The sequence below is a fragment of the Pantherophis guttatus genome, chromosome 4 (assembly GCF_059756535.1).
Source record: "Pantherophis guttatus breed Tessera chromosome 4, ASM5975653v1, whole genome shotgun sequence".
In the NCBI taxonomy this organism is placed as follows: Eukaryota; Metazoa; Chordata; class Lepidosauria; order Squamata; family Colubridae; genus Pantherophis; species Pantherophis guttatus.
This window is the reverse complement of record NC_142066.1, coordinates 120,515,120-120,530,438: the sequence shown is the minus strand read 5'-3', so window position 1 is coordinate 120,530,438 and position 15,319 is coordinate 120,515,120. Positions and strand designations below refer to the sequence as shown.

At 35.4% G+C, this 15,319-nt stretch overlaps 1 protein-coding gene across 3 annotated transcripts in view; it reads right to left on the bottom strand.

Moving 5' to 3' along the window:
• RAPGEF5 (Rap guanine nucleotide exchange factor 5) overlaps nucleotides 1-15,319 on the bottom strand; it is a 135,423-nt gene that overhangs the window by 11,849 nt on the left and 108,255 nt on the right. For all 3 annotated transcript variants that reach the window (XM_034402445.2, XM_087892702.1, XM_087892703.1), the window contains 9 exons: nucleotides 14,889-14,967; nucleotides 12,868-13,012; nucleotides 11,179-11,276; nucleotides 9,334-9,364; nucleotides 7,545-7,623; nucleotides 5,457-5,606; nucleotides 4,058-4,155; nucleotides 2,905-3,027; nucleotides 2,029-2,207 (listed from right to left, as the gene is read on the bottom strand). In XM_034402445.2, the coding sequence (XP_034258336.2) occupies nucleotides 2,029-2,207; nucleotides 2,905-3,027; nucleotides 4,058-4,155; nucleotides 5,457-5,606; nucleotides 7,545-7,623; nucleotides 9,334-9,364; nucleotides 11,179-11,276; nucleotides 12,868-13,012; nucleotides 14,889-14,967 (982 nt within the window). The remainder of the gene's footprint in view (nucleotides 1-2,028; nucleotides 2,208-2,904; nucleotides 3,028-4,057; nucleotides 4,156-5,456; nucleotides 5,607-7,544; nucleotides 7,624-9,333; nucleotides 9,365-11,178; nucleotides 11,277-12,867; nucleotides 13,013-14,888; nucleotides 14,968-15,319) is intronic.

Sequence of the window (15,319 nt, the reverse complement as noted above, 5' to 3'; positions counted from 1 at the left end):
ACACTCTGTTGTTTAAAATAGAATGCTGAATTTATATATATTTTTTTAGATAAAATGTATGCAAACTTATTATTTTCCATACTTTGTAAACTTGAGGGATTTGTTTATTTTTTTAAAGAAAATACTGCTGTATTGTTTGAAAATCACTCCATAATTTTGATAATTTCAAACAATGCAAATTCAAAATTCAAATTTATGGGGATTCGCAATAGAAAGAACAGTTTTTTCTCTAGACTGCCAGTCGTAAATCTGCAATTTCTTCTTAGAGGTATACATAGATTACACACAAACACACACACCTCACACACACGGATCCTGGCAAATTATTATTCTTTACTGCACAAATTGGATTTATCTAAATTAAATCTTTATCCACTCTTGCCTGCACAAAGCTTTTCAATGTTAAGAATATTCATGTGTTTTACAATCTTCAACATACAGTATTTTATAGCTTCTTGTTGAAAATTTAGTTAATGTGCAACCAATATATCTAGTGAATTATTCTTATTGATAAAATCACATGATCAGACAGGTACTTTTCTGATAGAGGTAGTCCTCAGCCTATGACCACAATTGAGCCCAAAATTTCTGTTGCTAAGTGAAACATTTGTTAAGTGAATTTTGCCCCATTTTATAACCTTTCTGCCACAGTTGTTAAGTGAAGCAGTGCAGGGTTAAGTTAGTAACATGATTGTTAAGTGAAGCTGACTTCCCCATTGACTTTGCTTGTCAGAAGGTCGCAAAAGGGATCACATGACCCTGCAAAACTGCAACCATTATAAATATGAGTCACTTGGCAAGTGCCTAAATTTTGATCACATGACCATGGGGATGATGCTCTAGTCAGCAATTTTCGATAATGCTATCTGGTTGAAGAATCTCATTATCTTAATAGAAATAGTATCTCTTGTTGGAATATATATTTCTATACGTAATCTTTGAATTACGTATGTAAGTCAAGAGGGTATTAAGTGAATGTTAAGTGACTGAGCCTCCAACCGTGCTCTCCGCATGCATTCGTTAAATGAATGTGTGGGTCATTAGGTGGAATATGTGGGTCATCAGAGTTGGCTTGACTCTGCCCCCAGGCTCCCAAGACCTCCTTCCACCCAGATACCCTATACTTAGCTTCCCAGAACTCGACATCCCTACTATTGCTTGGGCCACCTTCTCACCCCACCCCAAAGCATTAGTATATGAAATTCAACTTTGGGGAAAACCAGCAGCTCTTTTTGTAAGCTGAAACCTTTCTCCTTCTTCCAAGGAGTATCAGCATAGGCAGCTAAACCTCCAGAGAAAACCAGTTCAACTTTGGTGAAAAATTGCCAGCGTGATCTAGCACCAGGAGCTTCGTGATGTAAGATTCAAGTATGTTCCTTACCTTAAGGAAGGGAAGGCACTTGCAGCATTTGAGAAAGAGAGAAAAGCACATCTCAATCCAGAAAGAAGGGGTGGAAAAGCCAAGGAACATGCTTATGCGCTCTAAAGTTGAATTTTGCTCAGAGTGCAAACTTCTCCAAACTGGTACATCTTAGTCCATGAAGCCAGCCCGGCTCCTATTGCTAGATGATGCTGGCAATTTTTCGTTACAACTGAGCTGTGGAGAACAGCATACCAAGCCCCTGGTTGCAAATTTTTGAAACACTGCAAAGGAAAGGTCATTCCATTTCAGCTGTGTAGGATACCCCTCCTGAAGAGTCTGGCCTCTGCTTTAGAAAAGCTCTTTGTCCAGAATGAGCCCTTTAAATCCGGATTCCCTATCTAGCGAAGGGAAGCAGCTTGGTTCCTCACAAAAGTGAAGTTGATGCTTGCACTGAGAGCAGAAAGAAACACTACACTCTTTCATTTCAGCCAATGGAGTTTTGGGAAAATGCAACAAGAGAAGCCACTAAAATTTGGAGTGTCTCTTTTTCCTCCTTCATCCTGACAACAAAAGGCACAGACAAAGTCTAAAGCATGCTGCAGCATCCATTGTTGAGTGGATTCAACAGGAAACAGCTATCAATATTTATTTAATTTTTAACTTACTGAGCAGCAATTTTAATGAACTTTTTCACTAGCTGTACACGTTTACAGAGCTGGTTGCAGAGTAGTATTTCTGTGGCAACCCAAAGTTGAACTTCATTGCATCTTTGAAGCAGAAGACTAAGATTCACAGTGTTTTTCCCATTTCCTTGTCGGCTGAAGGTGAAATATATCAGTTCTTGCTGGAAGACAGTTTAAAAGAATGTAAAATGCAAATTAGAATTTAATAATCTGAAAAATGTAATTATTGTTGTTTGGTCAGATTACCCATATTACTAACTTGAACAAATCTATAGCAATTCAGTAAAGTATTTTTGAAATTATTCTTTTAATTAAAACTATAAAAAATGTAATAATCAGATTGTTTGTGACTTAATATCTATTAATCATTGCCGGTTTCAGTTTGAAAAGCTTTTGAGAACAGGATTAAATCTATTTTTCTTTTTTGTCAAAGAAGTAACAGAAGGATTCCCAACTCCTGGGCTGTGACCCACTACTGGCCTATGAGCCTTTCAAAACTGGGCCATAGAAGTGGTGGGGAAGCTTGCGTGCATGCCCACTCACACAAGCAGCAGGCGAGCATGTGCTCTGCATTTGTGCAAGCAGCAGGTACATGTGCCCACTCTTTATACAAATGGAACTGCACGCACGTGAGCACTTCCCCACCACACACACGGAACCATCCCCTGTCGTCATCCCCCCCACCAGTCTGCAAAGCCGAAAACATTGGGGAACTCTGAAGTAAAAGCTGCATTTGGTAATAAGTCTGTGGAATGACCCAAAATAATTACAAATAATTACATGGGAAACATATTGTGATTCATCAAAGCTAAACAAAACACTTATAGTTAGCATGCAGATTCATCATCTTAATCTTACTTCATGAACCAAATTGAAAAGATTCCAGTCAAAAACTGTTAATTCTAAAGCAAGGTCCCAGGTGTTAATCCCCAGAATTTTCATTGATCCTTGGTGGATTTCCTCATTTTCAGTAAAAGGGATCTAAATCAAGAGACACATATAAAAAAAGAAACATATACAACTCAAAATTAGTTGCAAAGAAATGTTTTAAATATTTTTGCATTGAAATCATTATGGCCTCTAATTAATTCTAATATTAAGAGCAGTAGCATTTGTCTTATTAGGAACATCATGAAGATAAGTAACTATATTTGTAACAATATAAATATAAACAAAAATAGTAATCAACAGGATACATGAGGACTGTTTTAAAGCAAACATCTCAAATTTATTATACCAATAAAATTTTACTACAGGTAAATTGTAAATTGTTTTTCTAAGACCTAAACAAGCATGCTGTACTAATAGTATTCTATTACTATATAATTAATCATGTGCCTTGGTTCTGCATCAGAAATATATCTCACTAAATTCAACTGAACGTAATTCATAATAAACATGTACCAACATCAAAATGCCAAGGATGACCCAGAATCTCCATTAATATTTCCTTCAATACAGTTATAATAACAACTTTTGCAATGTGGAATTCCAGAATGATAGAGGGCAACTAGTTAATCTGAATTATACCACTAGATCATAGGACTTAAAGCAAACATTTCAGTAATATTAAAAAAAATACATTCGTTCAAATGGACTATCATTTAATATTAATAAAGATTTGATAAATTCATCTTAACCTTTCATAATATTTCTTAATTTGTAACCGATTTTCTTGATTATAAGTACTTCAGGAAAATAGAGAGTCTGAATTTGTGCAAATATTTTTCTAAAAATGATATAATAAGGGAGAGAGACACCCTCGGTTCTTCCTCTGGGATCTTTAGGTTCTGAGGTAACCCATCTTTATGGGTTGAACAGCTGAATAGTGACTGGCAAAGGAGGTCTTCTTGCTTCCACTTTAGTCCCTGTCTTTTACATATATCAATTTCAACCCAAACTTTTGGGAAATCCTCAACTTATCTGGCTAAATACAGTGGGAAAACAACAAGTACCTAGTTAATAGTTTAAAACTTCAAGCCACCTAAAAACAAGAACCACAAGGACTTACCAAGGTATCTGCCAGATCCTTTCGAAATACAAACATACGAGCAGATAACTCAAGAGATTTGGAGATTGCTAGATCATATGGTCGTAATTCATGTTTTTCTTTAAGAGTAGGGAAAAGAATCATAGTAAGGAATTTTGATTAACTGTATGACATTTATAGGTGTAGCCTTTTTCTGAATCCATAATAGCAATAGCACTTAGACTTATATACCGCTTTACAGCCCTCTCTAAGCAGTTTACAGAGTCAGCATATTGCCCCCAACAATCTGGGTCCTCATTTTACCCACCTTGGAAGGATGGAAGGCTGAGTCAAGGCTCACCTTGAGCTTGGTGAGATTTGAACTGCTAAATTGTAGCAGCCAGCAGGCAGCAGAAGTAGCCAGCAGTACAGCACTCTAACCACTGTCCACCAGGACTCATAATATTGGTCCCATAATATACATAATCAAGACTGGGTATTTCTGAGCTGTATAATTTATTTCAAAAAGCAAACAATTTGACTTTTTTTTAAAAAAAATGGAGCACATAATTTATTTGTACACATTAATATCTAAAGTCTAAATTAAGGATTTAAAATTTAAAAAAATATTGCTTAAATACAGGTAGTCCTCAACTTACAACAGTTCATTTAGTGGACTATTCAAAGTTGCAACAGCATTGAAAACGTGACATATGACTGTTTCTCACACATACAACCATTGCAGCATCCCCATGGTCACATGATCAAAATTCAGATGCTTGGCAACTGACTCATATTTATGATAGTTGCAGTGTTCTGGGATCATGTGATCACCTTTTGTGACCTTGTGACAAGCCAAGCCAGATTCACTTGATAACTATGTTAACAATTTAAGAACTGCAGTGATTCAAGAACTGATGTGACAAGAAAGGTTGTAAAATGAGCAAACTTAACAAATGTCTCACTTAGCAACAGAAACTTTGGGCTCAATCGTGGTCATAAAGGACTATCTTTACTTAGAAAACATTCATTTCTAAAAGTAATATTTCCCACAATTTGCCTTCATGTCTAAAAACCACTTGATTACTTCAAAGTAGAAACCATCTTTCAGAGTGCATTTTTTTATATAGGTAGTTTTAAATTGCAAACCTTACAGTTTGCAAATCTTAGTCTACAGTTTTCTATAAATGCAAACCTTACAACATGTTTCTGAAGAAGTGAAATCCTTTTTGATATAGAAATGAAGCGGAATGTATTATACAGCAGAACTAAAATATTAGCAGTTGTCATGGAAACTACTTTCTGCTGAACAGCTCTTTATTGTAACTTTGGCCATCCAGCTGTGGACTCACTGGAGGAGACCTACATCTGCACTAGAAAATAATTTACAGATAAGATACCAAAAATAGTATTAAAATATTAATATTTGAAAACCATTTACCATTAGAGAATGAAAGCGCCACTAGAGCCAGATCTTCCTGAGAATGTTGGAGCTTCTCTGCTACAATTTTCAATATCTCTTGAACTGAACTGGATAATTTAGTTTTTATACTGATGTAAGAATGTTGTGTTATATACACACGGCAAAAAACTGCAAAGAGAGAAGAAAATTGTTCCATCAACAAAAGAAATCTTTTTTGAAAGGTATAAAAACTTAAATGATTGCATTGTTTTAGATGGCTTGCCAATCATTATTTGATAAGAGAAATTACAGTTACTCTAGGATTTGGATTTGGAAAAGTGAATCTGCTTAAAAATCAGAGTAGAGTAGCTATAATTTCTGTAAAATAAATGATGACCTAGTGTAATATGTCATCATGTCATATGTCATCATGTTGTTCATCTGAGGTTGTATTTACCTACTTTTAAGAACTGGTATGAACCAGATGATTTTTATTATCTCCTGATATGTAAAACCATAGAACTCAAAGAGACTGTTCGTTTTTTTCAAGTGAGTGTATTATAAAAGGAATTATTACTTCACCCATGTTTTGTGAATGTCGGCAAAGATGTCTTAACTTCTCTTATATTTAATTTAGATTTGAAACCATTGGCCTACTCGTTTTAAAAACTATGATATGCAAGAGAATGTTGAGCCTAATAATGGTCAAGACATTAAATTTCAGAGTATGATACAAATTTCTTAAACTTTCACATATTCAATTAAGTGAAGCAAGTCCAATACTGTACGCTTATTAATGGACCTAACATAATTTTTGGAATTTTAAAAAATTGTCCCTTTCATGAATAAATATGTACGAATATTCTTAATAAAACATATAGTTGTTGATTTAAATATTTTAATCTTGTACACAAATTAATAATGATATCAATGGTGAATATTCCTATGGATTTAAAATGAAATATTGTTAAAATGAATACAACTTAAGCACATACACAATCATAAACATAAATAGGGATCTTATCCCACATAAGTACTTAGTTTTATTGGATGGAACTATCTCATTTGTTATTCTACTTTGTACATGTAAAGGAGGAAGGTTAATTTATGGATTTTCAAGTTCTTCATTGGTCTTATATTTTAAGAATGTTTGTGTATACATGTGCGTATGTGTGAACTACTGGTGGGGTTTTTTTCCAGAAACCATTTGAGTACAACTAAAAAATATTACTTGATTCATCCCCCTTTAAGAAAAATTCACATATTAAAGATTGAAAGATACATTTGGAAGATTTTAGGGTGGAAGTTTAAGTTGGATCCCAGATCACAAATAATATTTATATTTTTGAGATAATTTGTAATTTGACAATTTTAGACAAATACACCTGTTACCTCCATTCTTCACCCAGAACATTACAACACCGTTAAAAGTTCTTGGACAAAAACAGTGTTAAATACTACAAGGCTGTTATATTCGTAATTCTTTCTTTGAAACAAGAGAAGTATTGCAAGAATTTAGATTGTTTGAAACTGCAAAGTGTTTGTATTAAAATACAAACAAACTGGCAGAGGCCAAATAGAGGCAACTGTAGGTCACTGAAAATTTCTCCAAGGCCCTGGTGTAAGCCAAGTCAATTCATAATGTGCTTGGGGCAGACCAATCTAACAGGACTATCTTCCCAGAAAAACTATGACACAGCACAGTTGTTAATGTCCTCTACCTACAGACCATATAATTGTTCCAAAATGAAAACTTTTATCAAGTATGTTGCCCTGAGTTTGTGATGCCTTGGGGAAAGCCCATAATTGTCATAGCAGAAATGAACAGATTCTTGAAGAATGCCACCTCTTCTCCCATATGTAGTCAAGATTGGTGCACTATCCAAAATCCAATTGGGAAGATTTAAGGTAAAGACATCCTTTCATCATTATTCAACTCAAACCAGTTTCCAATTACACTGGTCATGTGGCGAAACAAGGTCACAAGCCTGGCATTTAACAGAATCAACCTAACTCAACAAGGACATTGGATTGTGGCTGGAAGGATGAGGGGAAAAACTTGAAATAGGAATCAGTTTTTTTTTTCATTCAAATAGCAGATTCTTTTTGTGTTTCATTCATATTTACCTTCTTCTGTTTCATTCACAGATTCTCTGGTCTGAAGCCAGTTCTGCTTGAGGCTGTATTGATGTAAAATGGCTTTATGCTATAGAGAGTTTTAAAAAAAAGAATGCCAAAATTATTGGATGTTTTAAAAAAGGAAAAACAGAAAAGTCTATGCACAGTTTGTCTAAATAAACTAATCATATTCTATTCAGGAGATGTAAAGAAGAATACACATAAAACAGGAGGTGTAAAGAAGAGAGGGAATGGAGAGAGGGAGAGAGGAAGGGAGGGGGGAAAGAGAGAGCAAGAGAGAGGGGGGAGGGAGGGAGAGAGAGAGATTTTTTATTCACCAAAATCCTATTTTCTGCTTCTGATACTTTTATTATTTATTCATTAATTCAATTTCCATAGCTGGCCATCTCAAGACAATTTACTGCAGGCAGGCAGTGTCACAATAATTAAAAACATAAAAGAAAAAAGGGTTACAAATTATATGTATTGGCAACAGAAAATGATCATAGTAATTACATAAAAATTATCAATGCAACAAGATAATAAAGGTCCTAATACATTTGGGAACCTAGATTCGGGTGCTAGGTAGAACCTAGTTATTTAAAGCCTTACAAAAAACTAATATGGTCAGGACCATCCTAAGCTCCAAAGGAAGGATGTTTAAGGGCATGGGCTACTGCCAAAAAGATATAACTTCTGGTCCCTACCAGCTGACATTCCTTCGCTGATGGGACCTGCAGCCAATCCAACCTGAATTGGATGGGTAGAAACTATTGGGAGAAGACATTCCCTTAGGTACCCCACTCCAAAGCTATGTACCATTTTAAAGGTGACAACCAGCAATTGCACTGACTGTTGATTTGCTTCCAGGCCCAATTCAAGGTGCTGGCTATCACCTTTAAAGCCTTATGTGGCTTGTGATCAGGTTATTTGAAGGACTGTTTTTTTCTCAGTCATATTTACCCAATCTTTCAGAGCAAGGAAGCAGGGAATATTATGAGTCCCCTCTTCTAAGGAGATCCATCTAGTAAAATCAAGAAGCCTTCTCCCTGATGGCTCCCCTTCCCACGGAATATCATCTCTGCAAAGAGAAGATTGGCCCTCACTTTGGCAGTCTATTACAAAGCACTGAAGATATGGTTTGGCCAATAGGCCTGGGGACCCCAAGATGATAGGGAATTATCAGGTGATTCATTTGCTTTTGTATTGGAGGTTGTACTTGGGGTTTTATCTTTGTAAGCTACCCAGAATCAATGGGAATGAGTTAGGCGGCCTTATACATTTTTCACATACATACATACATGCATACATATATAACTTCATAAATGAATGAATGAATAAATGAATGAATGAATGAATGAATAAATAAATAAATAAATCACACACTTAAACATTAATTCTCTAAATTTGGGTATATATTACTTACGCGGGTGAAGACATATATATACTCTTTCTTTCTGTCATTACTCCTAACATTTGCATTCAATATCTTTGTTCAGATTTTCTGTCAAAATCCATTTAGGTTCAACATTATCTACAGGAAATATTACTTGGCTTCCCCATAATGCATACCAACAAACTACACTTTAATTTTGCTATAGGCATCTTCTTTTTGTTTCTATGGTTGGAAGCAGAGCCACATCATTAGCAAACAGATTTAACAATGCCAACAGAAAAGTGTAACTTGCCTATTTATTTATTTTGGCTGTTTATTTTCATTAATTAAAAGAATCTAAAGCAAAGAAAAATGAAGTTACTAAATTAGAATTAAAATAATTTTAGCACTTTTTCATATTACCTTTCTGTGAGGTGAATATTCATCTACTGTGCTGAAAGAAAAATATGTACGTTACTCAATTTTGTAATAAAAATGCTTTCCATATTGGTATAGACCTCTACTAAAAAAGGGCACAGAATCAAATAGTCTAGAAGTTCAATCTTCACACAGTGTTGTGGCCCACCAGTGGCCAGCAGAGCTGGCAGCTGAGTCGGACAGTAAGGAACTTGGGACAGTCCTGGGGGCTGGGGAAAGCTCAGACAAGGGCTCTGCATCAGAGGCAGAGTGGAGTTAGACAGCAGCAAGGCAGAGGAACAGCTGGAGCCCGTTCCCAGTGTGCCCATGCACAGAGCTGCCAGAAGAAAAGAACAATTAAGAAAGCAGGGTAGACTCAGGAGTAAGGACACACCTTGGAGATGATTGGCCCCTCCCATAGGACATAAAAGAGGAGCGAATAGGATATGGGCTTTTGCAGGAAGCAATTAGTTCATCTTGTTTCAAGATTGGAAAGTTCTCTTCATGACTCTAATAGACTCTAATAGACTTGGCCTTGCTCTGCATTTGAAAATTGGTTCTGTGGAATCATTCCAAGTGAGATAAGGTGTAGGTTGATAAACATTCCTCTGAAAGATTGTTTGCCAAAGTCTTGTTGACTGTGAATGAAGAGAATTCACAGTCGTGTTAATAAAAGAGGTTTTACCAGAATTAAGCCTTTGCTTCATGCTTTCTAAGGAAGCCTAGGTCAGAACACACAGTTAATTCAACACTTTTAACAATACACCACATTGACTCTAGCAATGTTACCATCATATATGATTAATTATATCCCTTAATTACTATAACTTGTCATTAGCTAGTAATCTGTAACAGCAATTGTTGTGATAGTAATTGTTGGTAGGAATAATATTTGTAGCATTTGTTTACACAAAACTCATTGCCTACATCATTCCACTCTTACTTAAGGGTGAACAGGGTACCTTTTTGTCCTGAAAATTTGTCAATATTCAGTAGTAGAATTCTCTGAATTTCAGACAAGAGCTTTTCTAGCCTTATTTAGAGATGCCCTCCAATATTGTGCCATTTATTCAGCAAAATAGATAAAAGATTATACATAATGCAGTGTTATTTTCAGCCAGTCATTTCGTATTTAAAAATATTTAATAGTATATTATACAATAATTATATTATATAAATGAATATATATATATTTAAGCAAATATAATTATGTTCATATAATAATTATATAAATGAAATGTTTATGTGCAATGGGAGAAAAATGAATATTGAGTTTTGTTAAAATGTCAAATCAACATTCTGCTGATTTAAATCAGAGGACAAATCTCTCAAACCCGGAAAAACAACTGATGAGTCCATTGAAAATATAAAGTTAATAGTTATTGTGCAACCACTGTTTCATTGTACTGTTTCATAAATCATGCTTCAAAGAGACAAGAAACAAGATTTGTGCACAATAGACCTCAAAACTGATGCAGATCATTCACTACTCTTTCAGAAAAAAAATTAAATTTGTGCCGTATATTAAAACTCTGTTCAAACAGCCTTCTCTCTACCTCTGATGCTATTAATTATTTTTAATCCAACAGCTCTGTAACAACCTTTTTACAATACTAGTAAATATGGACTATTAGATTGCAATAATAATTTGTGTATCAAACCTATTATTTCAAGTTATTCTCTTATAAACTATGCAAAATCAATGCTTGCCTATACAAACATTAAATACTTGAAACCAGACCACTTGATATTAAAAAAAAAAAACACCATTAAAATTAGCAAAAAAAATCCAACCCTAATTGTAACTCCTTAAAGGAAGAAATATAAAATAGGACAAAAAAGAAAACTTACTGACGACGATGCATTCCAAGTAATTTCTGAAATTCTTTCAGGTCTTTCTCCAATATAGGGTATTCATACACATCATCTAACACATTTCTATATATTGTCTAAGGAAAAAGGAAGTTGAAAGAAAAGGAGGAGAAAGAATCAAATAAATATATGCTACAGCTTTTCAGCAATTCAGTAAAAGCAATAGTCCAGAAATGTTTCATGTTAAGATTTTCAGGTTGCAGAGGGCTTTTTAAATGTTTTTTTAAAGAGCCAGTTTGGTGTAGTAGTTTAAGGCAGAGAATGTGATTTCAAGTCTGACTTAGGTGAAGAGAAGCCAATCACCTTCTCTCAACCCTAATAAGAAGGCAATGGCAAACCACTTCCAAAAATCCTTGCCAAGAAAACTGATGCACTAGACCAGGCAGTGGCCAGGAGTCAAAAACAGATTTGAAGGCACACAACCACCAGTCAATATTAGTTATCTCGAAAGGCAGTCTCTTACTGAATAACTGAAAAGATACATTTTCATAGAATGCCTAAAAATAGTCATTGTGTGCTTCATTCATTATAGAAAGATCTTCAATATTGAGTATATAAAGATATGAAATGTTCTTAAAAGCGTGAGAATCCCAGAACATCTCACTCTTCTCATATAAAGCACAATCAGAAAGAGTCATGGTGTAAAAGACTGACTGCAGTTTGGCAAAGAAGTGGAACACTGCTGTGTAGTTTTATTTATTTTTTCATTTATTCAACCTATATACTAAACATATATTGAAGGAAGCTGAATTAGAGAAGGATTAAAGTTGGAGAAAGGAACTCAATAATTGTGTTATAATGATGACAGTATTCTGAGAGCTGGAAATACAAGTGATTTCAGTGCTCCAGTAATGAAAGTCAAAGAGTATGGTGGAAAAATGGTCTATGATTAAGTATAAAGAGGATCAAGTAAGAAACCGGCCTGATAACTGACGATGGAAACACCAAAGTGATAGACAGCTTCTGCCTTTTAGAATCATCTACTAACACAGAAGGAAATACACAGGAGACTGTGAGGAAGGCTATAATAATGGGAAAGATAAGAGGGAAACAGAAAAAGAGAATGACCAGCAGCAAGATAGATGGACCCAGTTACAGCAGATCTGAGGGGGCAAGTTGGTGACAGATTGTCTTGGAGAAAATCTATATATGTGGTTGCTAAGAGTTGTTATTAATTTAATGGCACATAATCAATCAAATTTTATAACAACTATTTTATCATCTATGTGCTTTCCACAACCGGTCAAGATTTATTACTCCATCTTAATCCTGTTTTTTGTATGTAAGGTTACAATACCCCTTTCCATCTTTCATATAATTGTGAAAAATTAAGAAAAAGTAAAGGATTTCATGACCCTTCCAGGGACATTACATAATATGTAATGTGTAAACCCATTATTAGAACACTAAATCCTCTGAACTCTGGAATCTGAGTTAACTGTGTACTTTTAGATCATAACAGAAGAGCAATTATTTGCAGGCTAGGTACTCTTCATCTAGAAGCACCCAGTCGAACTTTGAGAGATATTACATTATAAATGCTGATCCTATATTCAATGTGAGCTTACCTCAAATATACTATGATAGGTTGCACATTTTAAGATAGTTTTGGATTTTTTTAAATTTATCATTACTGTTCTGAATCAGAAAGTATTTAAATATACATACCTTAAGAAACTGCTTTAAATGTTCATCTTCATGCAACCAGTCTTTGTACAGTGAAGTCCACTGTGACACCAAATGCAAGACTTTTCTCTTTCTGCAGGGAATATCAACAATTTCATCCTTGTCCTGATGGTTCTTAGCACAATAAGTGGAGGCAAATTAAGGTGAAATCTCAAAAATAACAGATTTTTTCTCCCTGTTGTCTGAATATACCTTTTTTTTCAATTTATGTATGCAGCTTTGAGTAATTATTGATTCTGATTTAAAATATAATAAATAAAATACAATGAAATAAATAAAATATTCAATGATTTGTATGTAAGGTTCATTCAGTAACAATTAAAAATATTTGTTATATACTAAGTAATATGTGAAAGCAACTGTCTCTTGTCGGAAGCTAAAGCTTAAAATACAAAAGATAGTAGCATTTACTATTTTTTTAAAAGAAACACTAAACTTTTTTCTCATTTTTTATTTATAGTTACTGCATTTATTTTTTTTTTACATTTCCATTCCATCTTCCTTCCAAGATCAGAATAAAAGTTTCCCATCTTATCTCTGGATAAAGAGAACATTGCAAGGGATTGCAATTTCCCAAACATTACAACATAATTAAGCACTAGTCTATGTTGTCTTTTTTTTTTCTTAATTCAGAAATGATAAAAATAAATAAAACACAAACATAATTAGGCGCAGCAAATTCCAATGAGCTGGATGTGGGTGTGAAGAGCCTGGCTCCACAGTGCTTCCTTGCTCAGTTGAAAACTTCGTTCGGCCTTCCAAAGGAGCCACCGCAGCTGCTGCTTGTTTAGTGGGGGTGGTCCTGGCTATAACCGGCAGCTTCAGTTTTTTCCCCACCACAATTCTGCCGCTTGCCCCACCTACCACCAGTCAGATGCCCTCGCTTCCCCCAAGCATTGCTTTGCCTACCTGATTTCCAGCTCCATCGCAATTTTTGCTATTGTGTGCAGGAAAACAAAAGTTTCTGGGGCTAAAAAATTTTTTTTCAATTGATTCCAATTTTTCAAGATTTTTTTCTTTCGCGAGAACTTGAAATTGATTGATTGCACTTTATTTTTATTACCACAAAGTTTTATTTCCCTTCACTCGATTGCGAGAAACGTGATGGAGAAACACGATGGAGCAGGTAATCAGATAGGCAAAAATTGCTTGGGGGAAGCGAGGGCATCTAGCAAGTGCCGGCAAACTCTTCTGCCCACAAAAACCTCATTTTTAACCACTAACACCAAAAGGCAGAGCAAGGGCTTCCAGGAAGAAGCCAGTAGATCTGGGAGCCTTGAATACCCTTTCTCCACCATCCCACCTTTTCCCAACTGCCACACTCCCAAATTACAGTGAAAGAGAGGAGCAGAAAGCCCTGTCATGCCTGGCCAGAGTGGGGAGAAGAGGCAGCACGCACCCCAGTGAAAGGCGGCAGCAGCCCGGCTGCTTCCCTTCCCTGCCCTTTCTGGCGCTGGAAGCCAAGTATCAGCCACACACCCAGTCACCCATGCAGAGATCAGGAAGGCTGCGGCAAAGGCAGGCAAGCGGGCTGGGCTATGTGGGAAGCAGCTAAAGGAGGAAGACTCACCAGACAGAGAACAGCTGGGCTGTCGAGGCAAGCAAGAGAACCAGAGAGCAATAGCAGCTATGCCACAGGTGTGACTGTAGGCATTGGTCAGGGTGGGCAGGGCAAGATAAAAAGTGAGGGGTGGGGCCAGCCAGCCAGCAATTTAACAACTGGTTCAGCCGAAGTGGTGCAAACCGGTTGAATCCCACCACTGCATTTTTATTGGAAATGGGAGTAAATTATTTTGTAATCCTAAATCTGTACTTCCATCAATTTTGGATTAAAGTTGAGATATAAGCAGGCGTACATAGATGTATCTATTGCAATGATTAATAAATTCTCCTTAACAGGGCAAAGAAGCTGTGTAGATTTGTCTTACATCTAACATATAAAGGTCATTAGATACAATGAGGCCTGAATCAATGATTCCCTCTTGTTCTATAGAGAAGGATATTGTCTCAGCAGAGCTTGACACAAGTCATCTGTTGTCATGAAGACTGTATATGTAAGGAGGAAGTCATCCAGAAGAGTTTCTACAAACAAAGGAGAAGAAAAACAAAAAACCAAATTTAAAAAATGTACAAGATAACTGGAGTATTATGTAAGCATATAATACTTTATTCATAATATATGAATAAAGTTCAAACTATGACAATAAGAAAGTCACAATAAATATAACAGCAAAGTTTCAGATAAATATGTAAATCTGAAAATGGATAAGAACTTCAAAAGGATATGGGTCTTCCAAAACAAAATACAAGAGATAATTTCTACTTAAAAAGGAATTGCTACAGCACATATAAAATTGACTTCAGCTTTTAAAATACTTTACAAAATGTAATGTACTTCACTGAAAGATAACTTACAATGTGGCACTGTGTGTAC